The sequence below is a fragment of the Tupaia chinensis genome, unplaced genomic scaffold (assembly GCF_000334495.1).
Source record: "Tupaia chinensis unplaced genomic scaffold, TupChi_1.0 Scaffold000048_1, whole genome shotgun sequence".
Classification (NCBI taxonomy): domain Eukaryota; kingdom Metazoa; phylum Chordata; class Mammalia; order Scandentia; family Tupaiidae; genus Tupaia; species Tupaia belangeri.
In genome coordinates, this window is record NW_006159506.1 from 1,959,699 (window position 1) to 1,978,007 (window position 18,309).

The 18,309-nt window shown below is 43.7% G+C and overlaps 1 protein-coding gene across 1 annotated transcript; it reads right to left on the reverse strand.

Moving 5' to 3' along the window:
* Window positions 1-9,030: 9,030 nt before the first annotated feature.
* Window positions 9,031-17,177, reverse strand: EDN1 (endothelin 1). The gene is made up of 5 exons (XM_006141182.3): window positions 16,656-17,177; window positions 14,941-15,103; window positions 13,080-13,238; window positions 12,869-12,982; window positions 9,031-10,269 (listed from the first exon to the last, which is right to left on the reverse strand). Exons 1-5 carry the CDS (start codon window positions 16,717-16,719, stop codon window positions 10,167-10,169), a joined length of 603 nt encoding a protein of 200 aa, XP_006141244.1. The 5' UTR covers window positions 16,720-17,177; the 3' UTR covers window positions 9,031-10,166.
* Between the last annotated feature and the right edge of the window lie 1,132 nt (window positions 17,178-18,309).

Below are 18,309 nucleotides of genomic sequence, written 5' to 3' on the forward strand. Positions count from 1 at the left end.
AGTGACTAACAGCCAGGACTACCCTGTACTCACCTTTCCCCCTCTGCCTTTCATCAGTGGCTCAGAGAAAACCAGCCCTATCCCTCCTCACGGCTTAGAACAGCCCTGTGGGTGATGCTTTATTTACGTGCTTCTATAAACTTCAAGTTCCCTTCCGTCGCCTAAGATGTTCTTCACAAGTGAACGTTTTCCTTATTGTAGCAGCCCAAGTAAAACCATTGCCTTAATTGTCCTGTGATTTTCATCTTTCTCCAAACTGAGGGTCACAGGCTGTGGTCACAGATAAATAGGCAAATAAATAGGTTATAGGGAAACCAAACCATTGACCAATGTCAGGAGTTGGGTTGATTGAAATGGTGTCGTAGCAAATCGTTGAAGCATGGGACTGGCATGTGGCATGGTGGTTAAGGGCGCTGGACTCCCACATGACCGACCACAGTTCAAGTCTCGGACCTGGTGGCTTGCTTTCTCACTTCCTCTCTCTCTCTCTCTCTCTCTCTGTCTGTCTCTCTCTGATCAAACTGGAAAATAAAAATGATAATAATAATAAATAAAGTTAAATAAAATAATTCTTTTAAAAAATGTTGAAGCATGAAAAAGGTATCTACGTTGACAGGTGGGTTGAGAAATTCCTACCCACATATAAAGTGAGACTTCTTGAAATGGTGAGAGGATATTTATAACCAAGTGTGAAGAGCAGGAGATGGGGAAAGCATTTGAACTAGAAAATAACTTTATATGTTTGGTTAAGTACAGAGACTTTCAGTGGGTTCTTTCATTATGGTATATGCACATTTATTAAATATTCAAAGTTTAGTCAAAACATGTTAGAATTGCATTTTTTAAAACATGTCCCAAACTTCAATCCAATCATTGCCACTTGAAAAATGAACAACATCTGTCCTGTTTAGTGTTCCTTTAAGTTTTTAAATGGCAACTGAATTCATTTTCCTTTCTGAGTTCTAGTTGGATCATTTAAAGCAAAGTAAAGAAAGGAAAAAAAATTGTAATGAGGAAATGTCCATTTTGACATGTTTTGGTTGTGTTGTTTCAAGATTTTCAATATTGGGGGCCAGCTCCATGGCCCAGTAGTAATATGCTGCTTAAGAGAAGCTAAAGTCTACACAGCAACTGTGATGGCCAGAAAAACAGAATGCACATGAGGGCATAAAATCCTATGAATTGGAGAAAAGTTCACATGTGACCAGATCCTGTGTAAAATGCTCCTCCCTCCCTCCCTCCCTCCCTCCCTCTCTCTCTTTCATGTGAGCACATGCTCTATCAAGAATAAAGAAAAAATCATCAACCACCAAAAAAAAAAAAAAAGATTTTTAGTGGGGCCAGCAGATGGCGTAGTGGTTGTCACTAGACTCCCACATGGCCAACCACCCTTAAGAGTCCTGGTCCCAGTGGCTTGAAACTCACGCCAGGTGCATGTGCCTGTGTGCCCAGGATCCCAGGAGGAAATGGCAGCGAAAGGATTATGGTGTGATCCATCCCCCCCTGGGGGATGATTTTTTACCTTCCCTCTCACTGTCTCTGTCTCCCTCTCCCTCTCCCTCTCCCTAGGGAGCACATGCACCCTAAGGCAAAAATCTCTTTCTTAAAAAAAAAAAATTGATTTTTAGTATCTTTAATTATCTTTTGAATTTTAGTAGGATAAATCACCTCTTAAAGATCTGGATATTTGTTTACCTTTACCATGAGCAGGTTAGGCTTTGTTCTTATCAAGCCATCAGTAGACAAAGCATTTTATTGAGACCGGTCCACACCTCCGATTAAGTTGTAAATCTCTTAAATGTTATCTTGCTTAGTTAGGGGCGCAAGGTCTATTTCTCACTGTTTCTTCCAGGCAAACCTCCCTAAAACCACCATTTTTCTCCTCCCTGCCCCCAGGCAGAATTGATCACTGTCACTTTTACACCATCCTGGGACTTGCTTATCCCATAGCATGGCTGTTAACACTTCCTATTCTTCTTAACCAAAAAGCATAGTGAATGAGATTACCTGGTTCATACCTCTTAATTAGCCCCTGAGGTTGGATGAATTACTACTTAATCTCTCTCTTTGAATCTCTTCATCTGTAAAATAGGGCAAATAAAAGTACCTACTCACAGTACATAAAATGTGCTGATACACGCAAAGCTCTCCAAAGCATATCTGGCATAGAGAACGCATTATAGAAATGTTAGCTATCACGTGTCTTTGTCTCCTTTGTTATTACAAGTCCTGTGAGGCCTGGGAACATTTGTTGTTCATGCCCTCTAAGCTCAAGACCCACACAACCCATTGACTATTTCGCATTTTACTTGGCTGAACAAAGCATATCAAATTCATTAAATCCACCCTACAATATTTACAGAAGACATGATAATGATACCTGCGACTAGCTTCAAAATAATCCAGGGATCCAGGGAGGGAAGACAAGATGTGGATAGAGATTAAATGACATCAATCATATCTTGACAACTATTAAAACTTTATGATGGGTATATTGGGTTTATTACACTTATTATCTCTAATGCTGGATATAGTTGAAGACATTCAATAAAAAATAAGGAGCTCAGTATGTATGCCCAGTATTAAAATCGTAGTATTTTCCAAACTTCCTTTGCTGTTTGACTGATGTTCCCTGTCACAGTAGATAGTATTTTTTAAAATTATTATCCTAAAAGCAGATAATAGCAATGTAAGATTTTTAAAAATGAGGAGATAACATCAATTATTTTTTTTTATATTGCCAAAAGGCTCATGCTCCCTCCCTCTAGAGAGAGAATATTCCCTCCAATGGGGTATGGTCATGCTGCAATCCTTTTTCCTCCATTTCTCCATCCTATCATGATTTGGAGCATGCACACACAAACGCTGTTAAGGGATGGAAAAGTGTTGAGCTGCGTTGTGAAATCCTTGGTTCTTTGGGTCCAGATCACTAAAATTAGAGATCTGTCCCTAGGTGCAAAATGAAACCGCAACCACAAATGAAGTAGATAGAAAAGAAAGTTTAATAGAAAGAAAGGACAGGAAAGAAAGTACACCCAAAAAGGTTGTTGGGCGGGCGGATTGCCAAGTGGCAACCGCATTTGATACTGGTCAACCATTATTCTTATTACTAGAGGTCATGAATATTCATTAGTGGGCGGCCCCTTATACTGCCTATGTTCTTCCTTTAAATTTGAATCCACACGTTCTCTCCTGCACCTGCGCACCTTCCTCACAGGTAAAGTGAGGAATTTGATCACCTAATTGCGTACGCCCAGTGCAAGTCAGGCTGCCCCAATTCGATCACTCAATTAGTCTATCGTATTAATGATCAAAATGCTTGCTTGGGTCCTTTTGATAAAGGAAAAAAAATCTACGAACTATCCCTGCCATATTAATTCCGTAAGGCGGCAAATTACCTCGCCCTCCTGGCACCCGGGGCAAGTGAGCCTTTCGCTTTTCTCTTAGGGCTGCCCGCTCATGGCTAACTAACTGCCTACCACAACACCTAGTGTATTTCTCAAGCCTCCAGAGCTGGGATTCAAACTGTCCAGCCATGTGAAATTCAGCTCCCAATGCACAGTGCTTTACCACTGCACCACAGAGCCAGCCCAACAAAAATTATTTTTGAATTCTTCCTAATTCTGCATCCTTTAAATTATGGGGCCCAGCAGATGGCATAATGCTTCAAGTACTGGACCCAGCAGTTTAAAACTCACACCAAGCATGTGTGTGCATGTGTGTGTGTGCCCAAAATTCCAAGAGGAGAACGGAGGAGAAACGATTGCAGCATGACCATCCCCCCCGGGCAGTGAATTCTCACTTTCTGTCTCTCTGGTGAACACACATGCCCTACAGCAGATCCCAGTCACAGAAACGAAAGCTTACCAATTGTTGAAGAAGTCTGTGCTTCAGGAGAATACAAATCAAAGTGAGAGCAGATTTCAAAAGGCAGACGCTGCTGGGTGGCAGTTGTCAGGTCTGGATGTTGGCGGGAGCACGGTCAAGACAAAGACAGCTCACAAAGTCGCTTCAGGAGCTAGTTTTCTATCTGGCGAAGGAAGTCCTTTGTCAAGGCGTGAAGACAAAAGGAAACCAGTGGCCAATTTCAAATCTAGAGCCTTCTGGGGTGAGTCTGACGACAGTGACTCGGAAATTGAAGCTGCTCTACGGCCGAGAAACCTAAACAAAGCTGACGATGATTTGGATGATGTTGATGATTAACAAGTTGTCACACCTGTGGGAAATAAAGTCTTTAAGCTAAAAAAAATGGAAGTAGAAATTATGATGAGAGAATTTGGAGAAGATGATTATTCTAATGGTAATATGCAAGATGGGTTGGAGTAGAGAGTAGAATGAACCATCCCATTGTGTCAAATAATTTACCACGAGAGTTGAGCCTGTGAAGGACACTTTACCAAAACACTTTAGCTACACAAACTCTCCAAAGAAAGCCCTTTACATGGGTCTTGTTCATCTCTGCGGTAGATTAATTGCATTCTGACCAGGGAAGTACCATCCTCACCTCCCTCTTACTGAACTGTGTAACTCAGCTCTATGTTTACTAATGAGTTAAATAAGCATCTACGCAAAGGCATATTACGCCTCAAGGTCAAGGCTAGAGACACTAAGGAAGGCAAAGGTCCTCTGTTCTCGGCATAGAGACATCGAGACTGTTTAAATAGGACCAAGGTCCAGGGCAGCTCCAAGAGACAAGGTAGTTATGCTAGAAATGTGTTCTGCTCTAGGGTGACCATATATCCAAGTTTGCCCCCATGGTAACAATGTCCCATTGTAATTATTTTTATTTCATTTTTTAAAAGTTTATTTCTTTTATTCGTGATAGAAAGTACCTGTGCACACACTCAAAAAAGAGAGAGAAAGAAGTCCCTCAACAGAGACTCACCATGCCATGATCCCCTCCCCACAGCTCCCCCACATGGCAGGATCTTGGGCACTCACACACACACCTGGTGCATTTCAGGTCCCCTGGATCTGGGACCTGAACACTTGGCAGCCATGTGGCTTCTAGCACTGCAGTTCACTATGGTACCAACTGTACCACTGAGGCTGAGTCTTTCATGCAATTATTACAAGCATCACTAAGCACTTGAAACCACGTGCCAGTCTGAACAAGAGCTTATCTGGCCATCTTTTCGTCAGCCAAAGTGAATCTAAGTAGGCAAAGCTCAACCACACAGGCAGCACCTTCTTCATGACTCATCCTAGAACAAATCTAAGTCCCTTGCAAGTCCTGGTCTAATCCAAACCTTGGAATTGGCACCTGTAACATTGGCCAGCTAAAAATATCCAGAGAGATGAAGAATGGCTTAGAGTTCGTCCTATTCCACCAGAGGAGACCAGAGTGTGAATGAGAGTAATAAGCAGAGTCAGGCCAGCAGCAGTTTAATACTACAATTATTGTCCCTGCTTATTTTTACAGCAATTTAGGCAGAGGGAGACCAGAGGAACCCAGAATACGAGGTAGAAGCCTAGAATAGAAACACACAAGACTGAACCAGAAGAACAGTGGGTCAGATTCCTGACTGCCTCTCTCTGAGCTATGAACCACGTGAAATGCCTGGGACCCACCGTATTCACCATTCAGTGTCCTCAAGGCCATCATCCTCTCTTCCCTTTATCCAGTGGCACCAGCTCTAGCTCGTCTCTGATTATTGTCCAATATCTGAGGATATTCAGCCTCCTCTGCTCTCACGTTGGTTTCTGTCATTTCTTTCCACATGCAGGCTCCGCTGCTGGCAGCACGATGAAGCGCTCCATGGTGCTGAATTTGGAGGCAGACATCGTAAAAGCTCAGCATGTTTTCTGCCCCCCGTGCTTTGGTATAATAAGGATGATAAAATATACAAAATATCATACAAACAAAATGTTCACCACCAGGGCTCAGGTGGTGGGGTGAAAACACGGTGCTCTGAGAAGATGAGTGTGTGTGTGTGTGTGTGTGTGTGTGTGCGCCAGTACCCAGTAGGATGGAGAAATGGAGGCAAAGGGATTGTGGTGTGACCATGCTCCGTTGGAGAGTGCTTTCTCTTTCTCCTTTTCCCTTTCTGAGTCTCTTGTTTCCGATGAGCTCACACACCCATGGGCAGTTTTTACAAACACTAACACATTATTATTCAGAGTTAATCACTGTGCTCTTTCATCCTGTAGAAATTCACTTGATAGTCACGAGGTCTGTATACCTTTTCCTGCACCCTTTTCTTCCACTACATTTCTTTCTTTTCAACTGGAGGGGTTGGATTTACCAAGCATTATCTGTGAGGTTGGAAGGCAAAGCTTTCATAAAGAGAATTCCTTTTAGCACCAGAATCCTCTACTTAGATTTTCTTGGACATCTGTTTCCTCTGGCCTCCGGGTGCCTCTGAGGGGAATCAAATAGTTGTACTCAAGATTCCAGGCTCCAGGGTCCAGGCAGTGGTGCAGTGTGGCACAGAGGGACCCTCATAAGGTGGGTCTTGAATTTACATCTGGAATTTTCCTGAGTATATATCTGCCCATGATCTGGGCTCCCTGACACTGGGGTGGGATTGTGGCATGGGGACCCTGTTGTAGGTTCCCTTCTCTCTCATAGGAAAAATAAATTTATTAATTAAAAAAAAAAAAAAAAGATTTCAGTCTCCAGAGTTGCCAGCTTGCTGTATGACCAGAGGTCATTCATGTTCTTCTCTGGGCATTGGCTTTTTTCACCTGGAAAGACAAGTTTGTTTTTCCTCCTCAGTGTTAGCAAGTGTCTTCTTTCCTTTTTTTTTTTTTTTTTTTTTTTGGAGGGTTTTTTTTTTGGGGGTGGGCACTCGCCAGACAGAGAGAGAGACAGAGAGACAGAAAGCGAGAAATCACCCCCCCAGGAGGGATGGCCACGCCGCAATCCCTCCTCCTCCATTCTCCTCTCGGGATCTTGGGCACACACACACATGTGCCTAGCATGAATTTAAGCCATCGGGTCCAGGACACGAACCACAAGAGTCTAGCAACATAGCCATTATGCTAACTGCTGGTCCCAAGCAAGCATCTTCTTAAGGGAATGCTATATTATAATGTAATACCTTGCATTGTGTTTCAGGGAAGCATATGTGAGATTAAAGCCAATCCCTGGAGAAAGAAATGAAGTCCCTTAGGGGAGTATCTCCCCCCATCATCAAAGGTTACCACACAGGGTCCTCTGATCCTTGGAGCCCTGAGATTAAAGCTCTGCTAGACCATTAGTGTGAAGAAACAAAACTGTCCTAAGTGGACTCCCCAAACTAGGCTCGTATTGTAGAAACAGCCGGACATTGACAGAGCCCCCATCAGACCACCCTGCTCGCTGGTATGGGTCTTGAATATTACTGAATCTTTCCTCCACATGTTATAAAAAATATGCATCTCCTATAAGCCCCCTGACTCACCTTACTGGTAAGCCTTCTGCTCTGCAGTAGCTGCCTATGCCTTTCATTTTGCTTGCCAATCACTGAAGCAGAAAGCAGGGGGGAGGGAGATTTAAGGGTTAGATTGATTTGAAAAAGAAAGGGCCCCATTGCAATAGTGCACTAGAGACCACTACTCAGCAGCCTGGGCTGAGGACACAGGGGAGGCTGGGCTTCAATTCCTGGCTCCTCTTAAAAGCGGGGCATGTGGCATGTGCCTATATTTCCCAGCTACTTGGGAAGCTGAGGCAGGAGGATCACAATACAGTGAGAGTTTGTGTAAAGCCCTACACACACACACACACACACACATATGTACACACACTCGCACTTCTCATCATTTAATTTGCTGTTCCATCCAAACTTCCTCTTAAGTCTATTAGATCGATATTCTCTAAGCTCAGACTTTTTTTTTCTTTTACTGCTTCAACTTCATGGAATTCCAGACTCTAGTTTTGTTTTTGTTTTCTTGGAGCTATTAGAGAAATTCCTCCACTCCCCGATTTAACAGATGAGGAAACTCATGATCAGAGGGGATCAAATAGTTTGCTCAAGATTAAATAGTGACGAAGCCACGTTTAGGCCAACCATCTTGTCAACGTGGGCAACACTTTATACTGCCCTTGAGAATCCCAGACTGAGAAACAGTTCGCCAGATTAGGTGGGTTTAAGAAACAATTCCTCAAAGATAGTAGACGATGCCTTACAAATAAATAAATAAGTAAATAAGAACTAGAAGACAAAAAAGAAGTATCCACCAATAAAGATGGAAACTCTACCCAGAAAATAGATTACCAACACCCAAAGACTGTTACTTGGCATCCTTCTGGACAGCAGTGATCAATAAAAGCTCATTTGCGTAATGCCAAGAAGCATTCCTCAGACTCTACTAGAGAAAGGGGGTGAAGATTCTCGAAGGCTGATCAAGCTCTTCTGGACATCTGTTGGTAACAATCATGGACAAGACTGTCCTTTCCAATGGTTTGGGAAGGCCAGCCAAGGCAAAGTGGAGACAAGGGTGGTGCCGTGAGGTAGGTGACTTAGAAGAGCTCCTGGTGTCTCTGCCTCCAGGGGCAGGAAGCCAGTACTGGACTCCCACAAAGAAGCAGTGGTACTCAATGTTCTTTAGTAAATAATATTAATACTTTGAGCAAATAAAAAGCCATTGCAACTTTCTACTTAGAACAGACCATTTTCTAAAAGCATCTCTAGTTGTGAAGCTGTATCTAATGAGGCCCATAGGGGAGGTCATCCTGCCATCACTTTCTTCAGTCCATTAATAGGGAGAAAGCACCTCTCACCACACCATCAACTTAAACTGCTGGATCCTGCCTAACAGCCTGGACAAAGTTAATGGATGAAGCCCCTGGAGAATTTGGGGGCAAAGGAGAAGCAGGAGGCAGTTACCCAAGAGAAGACAGAGACAGGAAAGCTGTTTCTTGGTTCTGTGTTGTTTTTATCTTAATGCAATCTAAAAGCAAACTTTTAAGGTATAGATCAAGTTCTTTTCTTGATTAGCTTGGACTATTTTTCTTCTAACTGCCACCTTTCTGAGAAGCCATCTCTAGTCATTTATACTTCTTACCACTTGGGAGTTGCAGAAATAACTCTAAATCAGTGCAGTAGGGAAAAAATATTTATTTTCTAAAGTCATTACCTTGATAGGCAAAACAAAGCATTTTCTCAATTTCATTCAGAAATACATTTAAAAAAATACATAGACCAATATGGCCTGCCCAAACATATATTCAACACAGTAAATATAAAGCATAAATTGTTTGACTATAAATAGCTATAAAAAATAAGTACATCACAATTCAATCCAACCTCTTCCATCAGCCGGTTACATAAGGAAAGTACTTTTGCTGCTTTAAAGCATAACCAATATTTACTCTTTAGTATCTCTCACAAACAACCCTATACCATTGTGTTTTCAAAAATGAAGGTAAGGGAATCTCCTGATTCAATGATTTTTTTTTTTTTCTTATGGACCAGAGCTAGTAGATTACCACAAAAATGTTCTATCTACCACTTATGCATAGACCAGACTTCTATGAGGCTAGGATTTAGCATGGGGATTTGGGAGATAGGGGTGCCAGGTTGGGGCAGGGTTTGGGAAGATAATAATTAAAGGTGGGAAAGACTTGCCCACGTGCAGTATAGGTGAGGTAGACTCCTAGGCAGGAAATGTAATCTGACAGACTTACAGTAGTAATGGTTTCTTTCAATTTTGCATTGTGTGAAATTTTTTTAAAGTTTTTTTTTTCCCCTTTTTTTTGGTCACTGAAGTGTTTGTCCTCTGCGTGTGCTTTCAATTTGTGCATTCCGTAGAAAATCTTTGCGTGGACTTTGGAGTTTCTCCCTGAAATGTGCCAGGCGCCTGAGTCAGACACAAACACTCCCTTAGGACCTTCTTCAGAAACTCCACCCTTACGTGGAATCTCCTTTCTTTCACTGGGGAATGCCACCGTGATTCGATGTCCCTGTGTCTCTACTTTCCGAGAGGTCCATGGTTGTCCCCAAATGGAAGAAGAGACAAAAGCAGTTACCACAGATGGAGGCAAAGGAAGACACCTTGGGGGGGGGGACTCCCTAATCTTTCTTGGAATGTTCAGAAGAAGGGCTCTGGTCCTGAGCCATTTGGAGCAAGAAATGGTGTAAGCAGATAGGGTTCTGCTGCTCTGATCCCATCCCATGTGCAGCGTCGGTTCCGGGGCTCTCTCTAGGGCATGATGGCTTCAGACAGGCCCATCCGACCTGCCATCAGTGTGTTCGGTTGTGGGTCACTTTCTGCTCTTTATAAAGCTCAGCTTTTAACTTTGCAGCACGGAAAGCTGTTCTGATGTTGTTGTTGATGGCCTCCAACCTATTAAAACAAGACAAGAGAAAACAAATGTTATTTAAAAAAAAAAATTACTCCTTGGCAAAAGAAACATCTAAAATTAGAATCTGGCACAAACGAATCTAAATTTGGTTCCTGAACTTTCACCACCAACTGCAAGCTTCAAGTGCTATCTGATTTACCCGGGTGAAAATAAAGCCTGCCTCTTACAATGAGGAGGGAGGGAGGGGGTCATTTGGCTGTGTAAGGGGAATTTGGGCATTAAATACAATTTTAAAATAAACTAGAGATATCCTAGTGTCTCTGTAGACCCATCTAAACCTCTCCCACTGTGAGTCTCTGCATGCAGAAACTCAGCACACCTTTCGAAAAGTCATGGATGGGTACTTTCTCAATCATGTAAGAAATGAACAGGGACTTCGTAGTAAAAGCACAAAGAAAACAAGCATCCAGTGAGATGTTAAAAAGTTCATCAAAAAGAGAATTAAAGTATGGGTTTATGTTGAGGCAAACAAAATGAAAATCATGCATAATTTTTCATAATGTGCAATTTTCTACAAACTTTTCTTTTTAAATTCTTAGGGGATGCATGTAATCCTCAGAGAGAGACAGAGAGGGAAAGGAAGAAAGTTCCTTCCAATGGGACGTAGTCATGCCATAATCCCGTCTCCTCCGTTTCTCCATCCTGTAGGGATTTTAGGCTCATGCACACACACCTGGTATGTTTTTTAAGCCTCCAGGGCCAGGATATGAACTGTGGTTGGCCATGTGGATACTGGCTCCCTTGACCTCTCACTCTCTCTCTCTCTCTCTCTGTCTCACACACACAAGCGAATGTGCCCCCTGGTTTATAAACAGACAAACAACAAATAAAGACCATGGGGCCAGCCCACCATGAACTTTTTGAAGGCCTTTCATTGTCTCTTATATAGTAGGCTCAAAGCAAACATTCGAAGGGAATTATTTTCACTTTATTATTATTATTTTGCAGGCCTAATGTTTTCTTTCTTGAAGAGGAAAAAAGAGGAAGAATGGTATTGCTGATTTAATAGTTGGCAAACACTGATAGAAAAAAATAATCATTTTCAGGTCAGTTCAAAAACTATGGTCTCGAGGGGGCCATTCCTGGCCTGAGATGGTAAGTATGGGACTTGTAATGGCAGTTGTGAAGGAGGGAGAGCTGAGACCATCCCCTAGACCGGTAGTAAACAACTCAGCAGTGGTTCCTGCATGCCTGGCCTGTGTTCAGAACACTCTGCTCACACAACTTCTTGCCACTGGATTTCTAGGAAAACTTTCCCTAGACCACATGAGAGCAATGGAGAGCATGTGATGGCTCTGAAATGAGGTTCCTCCCTCCAGCTTGTGAGTTCCAAATAGTTCAGGGTTTGGAAGGGCCATCTCCAGAGAGCTGCTCAGAGCAACCTTGTGGTGTTGCCTAATGCAGATCCTCTCTGCCTGGCCAGAGACTGACTAGAACATGAGAGAATGACACCAGTTCTCCACCAAGTGTACTTCCCTCTTTAAAAGAATAATAATAAACTTGAAAAACAGCATGTTCTAAATCTCACCAACCCTATCTAATGACTCTTTGGCCTTTCGAATGCTACTTGTGGGAGAACTTGATTAGCCATGATGCTCTGCTATTTTTTTTTTTTTTTCGAATGTCCTCTTTCTGAAATGATTTGCCATTTTGCTGAGAATGTGGAAAATGCATCAGCATGTCCAGAAGTAAAGAGTGAAGGTCACCAAGGAACAAAGGTGTTGCTGGATCTATTTTGCTTGGGAAACCTATAGGCGGATGGTGTGTGCTAAAGGACAGAAGTACAACGGGCAGCAGTTTACATTCAAGGTCTTCATGAAAACATCTAAGAGGGAGTCCTTTGCTCCTTTTAATCTAGAGAATACAAAGATCCCCTTTGTTGTAATCTTACGTCACCAGCTTTGGTGCGCAGGAGTAGCTGTTCTCATGAGCTTCTTACCTTCTGAGGTTCCTCCCTCCAGCTTGTGAGTTCCAAATAGTTCAGGGTTTGGAAGGGCCATCTCCAGAGAGCTGCTCAGAGCAACCTTGTGGTGTTGCCTAATGCAGATCCTCTCTGCCTGGCCAGAGACTGACTAGAACATGAGAGAATGACACCAGTTCTCCACCAAGTGTACTTCCCTCTTTAAAAGAATAATAATAAACTTGAAAAACAGCATGTTCTAAATCTCACCAACCCTATCTAATGACTCTTTGGCCTTTCGAATGCTACTTGTGGGAGAACTTGATTAGCCATGATGCTCTGCTATTTTTTTTTTTTTTCGAATGTCCTCTTTCTGAAATGATTTGCCATTTTGCTGAGAATGTGGAAAATGCATCAGCATGTCCAGAAGTAAAGAGTGAAGGTCACCAAGGAACAAAGGTGTTGCTGGATCTATTTTGCTTGGGAAACCTATAGGCGGATGGTGTGTGCTAAAGGACAGAAGTACAACGGGCAGCAGTTTACATTCAAGGTCTTCATGAAAACATCTAAGAGGGAGTCCTTTGCTCCTTTTAATCTAGAGAATACAAAGATCCCCTTTGTTGTAATCTTACGTCACCAGCTTTGGTGCGCAGGAGTAGCTGTTCTCATGAGCTTCTTACCTTCTTATTTTTCTTCCTTCCATTATCTGCTGACGAATACACTTCTTTCCTAGCTTAAGACAGTCTTTTCCTTTCTTATGGTTATTCCAACCTTTCTCCATCGCCTCTTGGACCCTGTGAAAACACAAGAAAAATGACTCCATTAGACTCTCTAAAACAAGAAAGGCAAAACCACTATAGGAAGGGAGTCAGGAAAGGTGTTTCTACTCACCTGAGTTCTTTTCCTGCTTGGCAAAAATTCCAGCACGTCTTGTCTTTTGGGCTGGCACACTGGCACCTGCTCTTGCGATACGCTGCCTTCGTAATAAATAAGTCCTTTAAGGATCGCTTGGACCTATATGGGCTTCCAAGTCCATATGGGGCAACGTGCCTGTTATCAAAAGAGAGGAGCAAAAGATATTAGCATCATCAATAGTCTTCAAAATGACACATTCATTGGGGGCAAACTGCATTCGTCCACAAGGAGCTCATCCCATGGGAACGTCACTTAGGAGGGGAAAGTGTGACAACCAGAAACACACACCCTTTGGTGGCCTTGCGTGTGTGTGCCCACCCAGGAGAAAACCAGTTATCCTAACTCAATGAAATCCGATCTCCACTCTCAACAAACGGCAATTTCTTCTTAATACAAGCAATAGTGTGTTTGGTACAGAATGATGCTATCTCGACTTGGTGCCTATGTCCGATTTTCTTCATTGTTCTAAAATTCTATTTAGTCCACAGCTATTGGAAGGGATGGAGAGAAGAGAAATTTCAATGCAAAATGACAACGCACAAGATGTTTAAAATTTATTTTCATTTAGAATCAGAGATGGTAATTTAATAGTGCCTTCCCAAAGGGAGTGAGAGGAAACACGTTTGCACACATCTCCTGCAGATGCCTGAGATCGGATGACTGTAGGAGGACTCATTGCCAGGGCCAGGCCCTTTCGTCTAGTGGTTAAGAGAGCTGGATTCCACATGGCTGACTCTAGCTCAAATCTGGTGGCTTGATGCCAGGTATATGCACATGTGTGCCCCAAATCCCAACAGAATGGAGAAATGGAGAAGAAAGGATTATAGTGTGACCATGCTATTGGGGAGGGCGCCTTCTCTCTCTTCCTCTCTCTCTCTCTCTCACACACACATACAAGTGAATGTGCCCCCTGGCTTATAAACAAACAAACAACAAATTAAGAAGAAATTATTGCCAGAAGTCACACCAATAATGTCCAATGTGTCCGTTTTTTATTCTCACCTAAGGAATAAAGTTCTCATCTTGGAAGATCCACTTTACTAAGCACTAAGCTCCCTACAACTTTTGTTTGATTAGCGTTTGTTTAGATATTGCTCATCCCTCTCCATAACAGGAATTTCTTGACACGATCTATGTATTTCTGTTCAGGATGGCTTCTGAGGGATGGACGAGGTTTTAGAGTGAAAGGGAGAAAACTATTCTTCACTCTGAAGATAGAAGGAAAACGTAAGGACTCTCTCTTGTTGTGTTGACCTGGGCTCTTTTAAAGAGAAAGCCCAGGTGAGGAAGGAGCTCCAGCTTTCAATTCTAGCTCTCCCACAAAGTCATTGCTACACAGATGACTTCCACATGGGGGGGGGGTCTTTATTTTTCTATAAGTAAAATGAAGGGTTTGGATTATAACTCTACCTTCTCTTCTGCCTCACGTTCTCCACCCTCCCATGAGAAACACAGATTAAACTAACCCACATCTGACCTCGGCAATTTATTCCCTCTACCCAGTCAGATCCACTGAGAGAGAACCCCAGGGGACCCCCTCATTTCACGCATCTCATCTGAAACCTGCAGCAGCTCCCTGCTTACACCAGCTCCTTCCATCTCTGTGGTAGGGAGCAGCTCGCACCTTGGGGCCTAGGAAGACCCTCTTCCTTGGTTGCTAAGAACCAAGCTGTCCTGTTATTTCCCGTTATTATGCCCACCGAGGTGCTTTCGTGTTGTCAGAAGTGCTACCATCTGAATCCAAACCTCTGGAGAGGGGACTTTGGTATCAGGGCCCCCGTCTCTGGAGCGGCCAGGGCCAATGAATGGCTGGACGCGGTGCCCTCTAGAGACTTACTCGGGAGTGTTGACCCAGATGATGTCCAGGTGGCAGAAGTAGACACATTCTTTATCCATCAACGACGAGCAGGAGCAGCGCTTGCACCGGCGCTGGGATGGGCTGGGAGGGGGGTTCTCCCCTGGGTCGTCAGGCCCTGTGCTGAGCTCGGCGCCCAGAACCGCTGGGGAGAGAGAACGCAGGTCAGTGGGGAACAGCTCTCGGAAGGCCCTGACATGCCAGGTTATGAGGCTATGGCATTTATGCCGGATCTAGCAAGAGCTGAGCTGAGCAGGGGAAGCACAAACAGGAGTGACTAGGTTTTTTATTTTTTTTCTCTCCTTAGCATGACCTCACCTCTACCTCCCTGGCTTATCTACCTTCGGGAAGACTACACAAATGCACGGAACACCTGAGAAGAGGCTGACCAGCCCCCGTGAGCAGCCTTCAAGGAAATGCTTGGAAACGCTACCCGTTAGAAATCTGGGTTAAGTTCTGCATGGCACCCAGTAGGACCGCACCACCCACAAAGGTTCAGAGTAGACTGATGACTACAGAGAAATAAGTTGTCCTGCCTTTTCCTCACTTTCCCATTGAGGACCATAGCCCCTTTCACACCTCGGGAAGGGCTCAAGTCACCCTGAGGATTCATACTCCTCGAAATGAGGCAGAGGGGAGAGCTCTGAAGCACCAAGTAGAGAGATGAGAAAACACACTCTTCAATGTGCCTTTCAGCTGGAAACTCCAGAGTGACCTAAGGTGACGCTGAGAAGCAGCTCGGGGACCCCGTCAAGGCTGTGTGGATTTGAGACCCAGTATCCCAGGGACGGTGTGGTTTGTATGGGATACACCAACCTCCTTCCCCACGACAGCAGTGCCCCATAACCACCCAGCTTATCTGCCCGATTTTGGACATTTCAAATGATCAGACACATTCCTGGGGGTTTCATTCTTTTGACATCCTTTCTCTTGAGCCAGGGTCATGAAAAGACAAAAACGGTGCATTGACCCTAAAAAGGGGTGGGAGGGCAGGGGGTGGGCAGATGCACACGTACTGTCTAAATCCTCAGGCAGCCTGGAATCACCCTAGCTCCCCCTCGCAGGACAGGTGAAGCAAACTGAAAATAAAGCTTACACTGTATGGGATGCCAAAAACCTGCCAGATGAAACCTAAAGTCAATAATGACAAATTTTAAAGAAAACATCTGCTTCACCCTGAAACCGCCGCAGGGTTTTATTCATCAGACTGTTCTGCAGGTGATTTGACTGCTCATGTATCTAGTGCTTGAATGACTTGAATAAAATTCCTTGGCTTTAAGCTGGAATGTTTAAATATTTTACATGTTAACCCTATTAAAACGGTGTTCGAGTGAGATAGAAGCTCCTATATGTCCCATATAACCATATGAACACGTATATTGCAAATCTACATTTGGCTAAATTATATCGGGTTTATATGTTTTTCTCCAGTTTTTTTTTAATCAAGCGAATATTACATTATGCAAAAATAATAACGAGGGTAAGTTATTTAAATGCTATGTCGCATTCAACTGCATTCAATAGAGGTATCTATTTTCTTCACTAGAAAACTTGAATACCTTTGAGCAATACATCCCAGACACTTGCTATCTGAACTGAAGTAATAAAAAAAGAAGAGAAAAATACAGAAGCCAGAGAAGCACGAAGGTGGATAAGAAAACCTGAACGTTCAGAGATTTGTAAGCCAGCATGCCTACCTGCTTCTGGAACTCCCTGGAAAGCCACAAACAGCAGCGAGAAAATCACGGGGAAATAATCCATGCTGGGGAGGGGGAAAATAAAAAAGATCCAAAAACCTCCCCTGCAAACTGAGCCCAAAGGAAAAAAAAAAACGGCTTCAGTTCCCTTCGAAGCGCTTCTGGTTCTTCAGATCTCAAAGTGATCCTTCAGCGTAAGAGCCTTTAACCGGGATTCGAAGTCCTGTCTGCCCGCAGCGAAGGCAGCGCGAGCTAGCTGCAGGCGAGCGCAGCGCGGCGCGGCGTGCGGGGACCGATCGCGGCGCAGACCCGAGGACCCTCTCGGTGTTCGCTCGGGAGCAGATGCACCAGCGCGTCTGACTCCGACAGCTCCCGGCCGGCTTTTATATCGAACCCCTATAGAGTGGGGGTAAACAGCTCCAACTTTATTCCAGCCCCAGACAATGTTATTGTGTTATTAGTCACCAACAGCCAACGTGCAGCTCGAGATAAGGCTGGGCTCTAAAGGAAATCACTACTAACTTCAGAGGCAGACGCCCGCCGTCTGACAATTCAGGGGCAGGGCTAAGAAAATACCCATTAGGGACCTTTGGTAAACCTGCCCGTGCAGGGCTGGAGCCTGCTTCCCCTTTGCAAGCTGCCAGCCCCAGAGTTCAAGACTCAGAAGAGGGAGTCCAGAAAAAAGTCATCTCATTGGTATGAAAAGTATGAGCTACAGTTTAAATAGATCGTATTGTTGTGTGCGGGGAATTTTTTTTTTTATTGTTGTTCACTTCATTTTCCTTTTATGTCTCTCCTCTTTATTAGTCAGACAAGGGAACACTCTTCCCCTCCACTCCCCCCCTACTTGGGCCCCTATTATTTTGGCAGATGGACATACTTTTTTCAGACTTCAAGCCCCCTCCCCTGAGTCTACTTCACTCAGGTTCTTTGCAACGAAGATTGGGGAGGGATCGGCAAGGAAGAGAGGTTTTAAAAAATAGAGAGTGAAGCACGTACTCGCTCTTTTTATAATAATCACTTTTAGAAGCCCCTCTAAGCCGTTTTCTGCAGCACCGTTCCCCTTCCGGCTCGCTCCACGCTTGGAACCATCACGCTTCAGAAATGGCAGGACTGGAACACTAGGGGGAGATGAAGAGCCACAGGGGCTGATGTTTTATTAAAATAAAGAGCAAAAACGTTTGGCTTCTAAAGGACAGAAGAAAACGCGACCTGCGGAGGGACCCAGGAAAGGCAGGAAACTGCGCCTAGGATAGGAGTGCGTTCCAGAATATTCCATTTATTCTCTACATGGAATGATTTTTTTTTCTGGGTCTTTTTTTCTTTTTTTTCTTTTTTTTCCTTTATTGTTTTTGTTGTTGTTTTGTGTTTTCTTGTTTTGTTTTGTTCTGTTTTGGGGGTTTTTTTTGGCACAGGGCTACGTGAATATGCGATGAAGGTGGTGCTGGAAAGGAGGAAATATGTCCATGCTGAATAAGGGGATCCGATAATATCTCCCATTTAATAACGTGTTTACGTTTTCACAAGTTTCCTCTCCATTTAACCTTGGAATACCCCCTGCAGTGCCCAGTGGGCTCTCACTGGGCAGGTGACAACACACCTTGGTGAATAATGCAAAGCATGCATGTAAAACACTGGCTTTTTCAATCAGCCC